Source organism: Azolla caroliniana, unplaced genomic scaffold, assembly GCF_043228905.1.
Source record: "Azolla caroliniana isolate FFs.n. ecotype wild unplaced genomic scaffold, voAzoCaro1.0.p SCAF_5, whole genome shotgun sequence".
In the NCBI taxonomy this organism is placed as follows: domain Eukaryota; kingdom Viridiplantae; phylum Streptophyta; class Polypodiopsida; order Salviniales; family Salviniaceae; genus Azolla; species Azolla caroliniana.
The window spans coordinates 4,749,886-4,755,654 of NW_028230440.1; the positions used below are offsets into that span (position 1 = coordinate 4,749,886).

The window sequence follows — 5,769 nt, forward strand, 5'->3', positions numbered from 1 at the left end:
ATAGTCCTTACCAAAATGCCAAACACACCATAACTTCCGCTAGCCCATATGTGTTGTTCAATGCATATGCAAAACAAATTGGGTGCATTTTTCTAACCTTTGTCATCTAATTATTGTCACCATGAATACGAGTTATGGTCAATGTGCATCGAGTGATGATATTAATGTTCCAATTAATGGATTACGATGATGCATATGAAGAATTTGGGCAAATAGAGTATCAAGTCTAGTGAAACAAACAATGATGATGGGCTGAGTAAATGGTGGGTAAGATATGAGACATGGTGACAAGGGCAAGCATTAACATTGATAACAATGGACGACGAAATATTGTTTGAAGTCGAAGTGGGGAAAGACTAAAGGAGCATTCATGTAAATATTGAATTAGAGAACAATTGTAACAAACTCTGGTGTATGGATAAGCAAATGACCATGTTCTTGTTTAACTCCATAGATAACATTTAATTGTCGTGCTTTTCAATGTAATTCTTAAGTTAGAATTAATGTATAACATCAAATGTCTATAATTGTAGGCTTGTAAGATGGTTATAATTTAGGGAAAAGTACCAGGATACCCCTGGAAGTTCATCTATTTACCAGAATGCCCATAGAAGTTCCAAATTTACCAAACTACCCCTATGTCCAAAAATTACACTTTATAAAGTAATTATACACTCAAATATTTGGTAAATAGGGGTAGTTTGGTAAATTTGGAACTTCCAGGGGCATTCTGGTAAATAGATGAACTTCCATGGGATACCCCTGGTACTTTTCCCTATAATTTATCACTTATGAGAAAGTACATAAGCTTCGTTCCAACAAGGGACATTCTTTATCGTAGTGCATAAGTTTCAATAGTCGCAATTTACAAAGATGAGAAGTGCTTTGAAAATTGTGTATTTGAATCTTAATAGATGGGATTTTGATGTCATGCTAGTCATAACAATTCTTTATAAATTTAGTTTGAAGTTCATGCACACAAATATTGTACGAGTCCTAAAGTAATGACATGACGACGCCAAAATTGTCATACTATTTTCCACTATACAAAGAGTAAAAACGAATACATTGTAGGTAATGACAATAAATATGGTGAGTATGATAAATTAAATATTTCATGTGGGTGTTTACTACTTGCATAGAGAGATGATAGAGAAAGTTAAATGTGATGTTTGATGGAGATGAAAGAGCAGCAAGACAATAAAGAGAAAGTGTGAGAGGGCAACACTCTCTATGTGATGCACACCACATCCTTTGGTGTTGAACACTTCCCATTGTCATGGTTATCGAACCGACATTATTCTCCTTGCGTTTTGCAAGTGCAATATGCATGAGAAGTATATCATCGATGATGGGGTGCCCTAACATTTGTGAGTATGGCTATGAGTCATGACTATTAAGAAGCTTCTTCCATTATAATAACTTATATGTAACTTTCCTTCATGCTATCATATAGACATTGATATTTAGCGGGCTTCTTATCTAACAATCTCTTACTCCCATGGAAACAAACTCTTGACACATTCATGTGGAGAAGAGCTTTCCATTCTACCTCAACCTCACACATGACTTCCCTCTTATTGGGATCTTGACCCCCATAAGAGAGGGCCAATGAACCCGACGAACCTGAGTCGAGGACAAGCAAGGTCCTAGTCGAGTTCTCTCGGCAATGAGTCCCCCGACGAGTGGCCCGAACACATGATGGCGACGAGGCAATGAAGTCTATTGGTTTATGTATGTGAATTGGTACCAGGAGGAAGAGGTTTAGGAAGAGGCCAAAGGTGGCAGGCTGTTTTTTGTGCATCTCCAAATTTAGGGTTAATGCAAAACCAATCAATCAAACTTAACTCATCATTGACCATACACTTGTGTTCTTTGTGCATGCCTTCCCCCCCCTCCTCTCTGTTTTTATATCTTTGCTTTTCCCACACAATCTCCACACTTCACCTCAGTGTTTCATCTCTCCTCTCCCTCCCTCCCTTCCTTCTTCAATTTCTTCATTCATGGCTCTTCCATCATGCCACTCCAGTGGCCTTGTGTCATCATCACTGAACACTATGATCACATCCCCATCTTCCTGCTCTTCTTCCAAAGTTCTGTTGTTCCCCATGGCTTCTTCTCCCAAGTATCCATGGAATACTTTGAAGAAAAATGATGCGCACAGTATGCTCTTGAAGAAGAAGAAGAACACATCTCTTTGGAACTCCCATTCAAACCACCACCAAGTGGTCATGGCGGTGACGACAATGCCATTGTAAGTTTTTGGTCTTGTTTCTCAGTTATTTGGACTCTTGAATTTCTCACTCTTTCATTCCGTTATTCCAAGTGGATTTTCTATGAAAGTTATAGAACCTCTGCAAACCAACATCCCATTTTCCCGAAAATTGATTATGGGTTTGAATTTTCTTGAATTTTCATTTGGATTATGGGTTTTTGATAAAGAAATTTGACGTGGGTTATGGGTTCTTTGATGTTTTTTCATGTGAATTGATGTCGTATTTGGGTTTTTGTAATGAGCTTATCCGAAAATTGGAAATTGATAGTGATTTTGGGTTTTGTAAAGCAATTGCATGGATATTGATCAGGGTTTGGGCTTTTCCATGTGTATCTGCAAATTGATGTGGCTTATGGGTTTTTGGGAAATCTTGTCTCCACACCAATCTGGTATTGGGATTGTACAAAGAATTTGTCTGGAAATTGTTCTACCTTTATAGGAAGTATTTTTGTGAAAATTGATCTGAATATTGCAAAATGTTTTCTATGGAAAATTTATAATATGCATTTCTTTTTCTACAGAGGAACAGGGATGGCCACCATTGATTTCCAGTCCGAGGGTTCTTCATATGCACCCCAAGAGCTGCACAAGCAAGTGACACACTCCATGCCACGGGAGAAGATTGAGATCTTCAAGTCTCTTGAGGGTTGGGCAGAGAAAGAGATCCTGCCATTTCTAAAGACAGTCGAGAAGTCTTGGCAACCGCAGGACTTCCTCCCAGAGCCATCTTCAGACAGCTTCTATGATGAAATACAAGAGATTCGGGCAAGAGCGAACGAGCTACCTGACGACTATCTGATATGCCTTGTGGGTGATATGATCACTGAAGAAGCTCTACCCACCTATCAAACCATGTTGAACACATTGGATGGGGTGAGAGATGAGACTGGGGCGAGCCTTACATCGTGGGCAAGGTGGACGCGTGCATGGACAGCTGAAGAGAATCGGCATGGGGATCTGCTCAATAAGTATCTCTACCTCTCTGGTAGGGTTAACATGAGGGCAATTGAGCAAACTATTCAGTATCTGATTGGATCGGGCATGGTGAGTGTGTAAATAATGTATTGCTACTTATATGCATTGTCCCATTCTTTCTATGTTATTCCATTTAAATGTCTATGCATATGTCCATGATTGACATATATTTACTTGAATGATTTTATGTCAAGGCCATTCTTATATGTATGATTGTATGCTTCCTCTATTTTGATTTTGTGTTAAGACCATGCTTATATGCATGATGTCATCAACTTTTTGGGTATGTAATATCAATGATATCATGCTCTGATTTCTGCTGATTGTTTGAATATGTATGATATATATACATTCTTTTGAGAACATGTATTATCATATTCTTTTGTATTGATTCTTTGTTGAACCATGGTTATGTGCCGTAACTTAGGCCACATAGATTTTAGGGGTGCCCTTGGATGTCGAGCTTCTGATTCTAATTAATCAAGTGACCTACACTTCTGTTGTAGTTTCTAATTTTCTTGAGTACTTTGGTGGCTATGATGATGTGTAGGATTAAGCGACCTACACTTCTGCTATAGTTTTTAATTTTCTTGCTTTGATTGTTATGGTGTGCAGGATCCGAAGACAGAGAACAATCCCTACCTGGGTTTTATTTACACATCCTTTCAAGAAAGAGCCACATTCATCTCTCACGGAAACACCGCGAGGCACGCCAAGGAATTTGGCGACGTGAAGCTTGCACAAATATGTGGCACAATTGCTGCTGATGAGCGAAGGCATGAGAATGCATATACAAAGATAGTAGAGAAGCTCTTTGAGATTGATCCTGATTGCACCATGTTGGGATTGGAAGACATGATGAGGAAGAAAATATCGATGCCTGCCCATCTAATGTATGATGGGCATGATAAGGACATATATGAGAAATTTGCATCAGTTGCTCAGAGGACGGGTGTGTACACAGCACGGGATTATGCTGATATCTTAGAGCATTTGGTGAGAAGATGGAACTTAGAGAATCTTGAAGGGTTATCAAACCGAGCCCAGGAAGCACAAGACTATGTTTGTAGTTTGCCCAACCGGTTTCGTAAGTTGGAGGAACGAGCTTCGAAAGTGAAGAGAAATAGTGCAAAGATGGGGGCATTTAGCTGGATATTCAACCGAGAAGTCGACCTCATCTAGTCTTTTTTTTTTCCCAACTTGGTCTACACACTATGGGTTCTCTCAGAAAATGTTTCCCTAAAAACCCTATAAACTGCAATTGTAAGAGTCTTATAATGGTGAATTAATTATATTTAGCATGGTATAGAAGAGCTATTCCATTGATATGCCACCTTTGAACCCGTTTCCAATCTTAAATTTGCAGGAGAGTCAATTAAATTGAACAAAGACTCTTTTTTGTGGATATTTGACTTGAGAACGAACTTATATCTTTTTTCGAGAATCAATTTCCCTGCTTGTCTATGTGATCAAACTACTTGCAAATATTTGAGGTATGTCATCCTCCTTTCCTATTACACATATCACACACATACTTATTTGAATGTTCTGGCGTATCTATGTAGCATACATGCAAAATATACACATCAATACAAACTAACGTAGCATATATAGCAACATACACACGTCCATATGAACTAACAAAATTAGTACATGTACATTCTGTCTGTATTATAATACATATAAGAAAAGCATAGATTTCTTTTGTTTGTCTGCACATACGGAGCATACATGCAATTAGAATAGGGAAAAACATATACAGTTACAAATAGAACTTAATAAACATATCCACACATTGAAACATTATATGTACATACATACACACAAACGTATGAATGGGTACATAACTTACAATTGAAGAAGTGGAGAAAAAGAAGATAAAGCTACAATTGGAAACGCATATATTATATTTAGTATGTGCAAAGGGAAAAATATACATATGTACAAACAGAACCTTGGAAAAACACCTACACATCAATGCCAGCATTATACATACATGCATACAAACTTACAAATGTGCACATAAATTTACAATGGAAGAAAATGGAGGAAAAGGAGATAGAGCTACTGTTAGGAACACTTTTCAATCTATCTATATATGCCTTTGTCTTTGTCCACTCTCCTGGTCTCAATCAGCTCACTTCTTCCTTAGTTTTTGAAAGAGATCTCATTTTGGCACAAATTTAAAGAACTAAAGACAGAATTATGGCACTGTTTAGGATTGACTCCATGTAGCTCTCCATTTCTGCATTCAAGCATATGATGAGGAGGATTTATGCATGTATGTGCAGATGTATGTATGTATGCATGATTATGTGTGACTTTATATGTGCATATGTGTATGTGACACGTGCTCACTTTTGTGTATGTGTGTTGGTGTGTTAGGTATGTATATTTTTGTTGTTTTCACCTTACATTGTGCTAGATGTGTGCACTTTTTGGTGTTTTCACCATACATTGAGGGAAGCCCAAGGAATGATCTCTAAGATGACTGGAAGAAATAATGCATTTGGGTTGCT

At 37.8% G+C, this 5,769-nt stretch overlaps 1 protein-coding gene across 2 annotated transcripts; it reads left to right on the plus strand.

The window, feature by feature from the left end:
• Positions 1 to 1,964: 1,964 nt before the first annotated feature.
• On the plus strand, positions 1,965 to 4,758 carry LOC147863807 (stearoyl-[acyl-carrier-protein] 9-desaturase 5, chloroplastic-like). 2 transcript variants are annotated; one of them, XR_015529839.1, is made up of 4 exons: positions 1,965 to 2,254; positions 2,797 to 3,319; positions 3,866 to 4,513; positions 4,617 to 4,758. XR_015529839.1 is itself a non-coding variant. In XM_087320090.1 (3 exons), the coding sequence occupies exons 1-3, from the start codon at positions 2,004 to 2,006 to the stop codon at positions 4,430 to 4,432; spliced, it is 1,341 nt and encodes a 446-aa protein (XP_087176216.1). In that variant the 5' UTR covers positions 1,965 to 2,003; the 3' UTR covers positions 4,433 to 4,567. The 2 variants fall into 2 exon arrangements, 1 of the variants encoding a protein (XP_087176216.1); XM_087320090.1 differs by lacking the exon at positions 4,617 to 4,758 and having other exon boundaries at positions 3,866 to 4,567.
• The last annotated feature ends 1,011 nt before the right edge of the window (positions 4,759 to 5,769 follow it).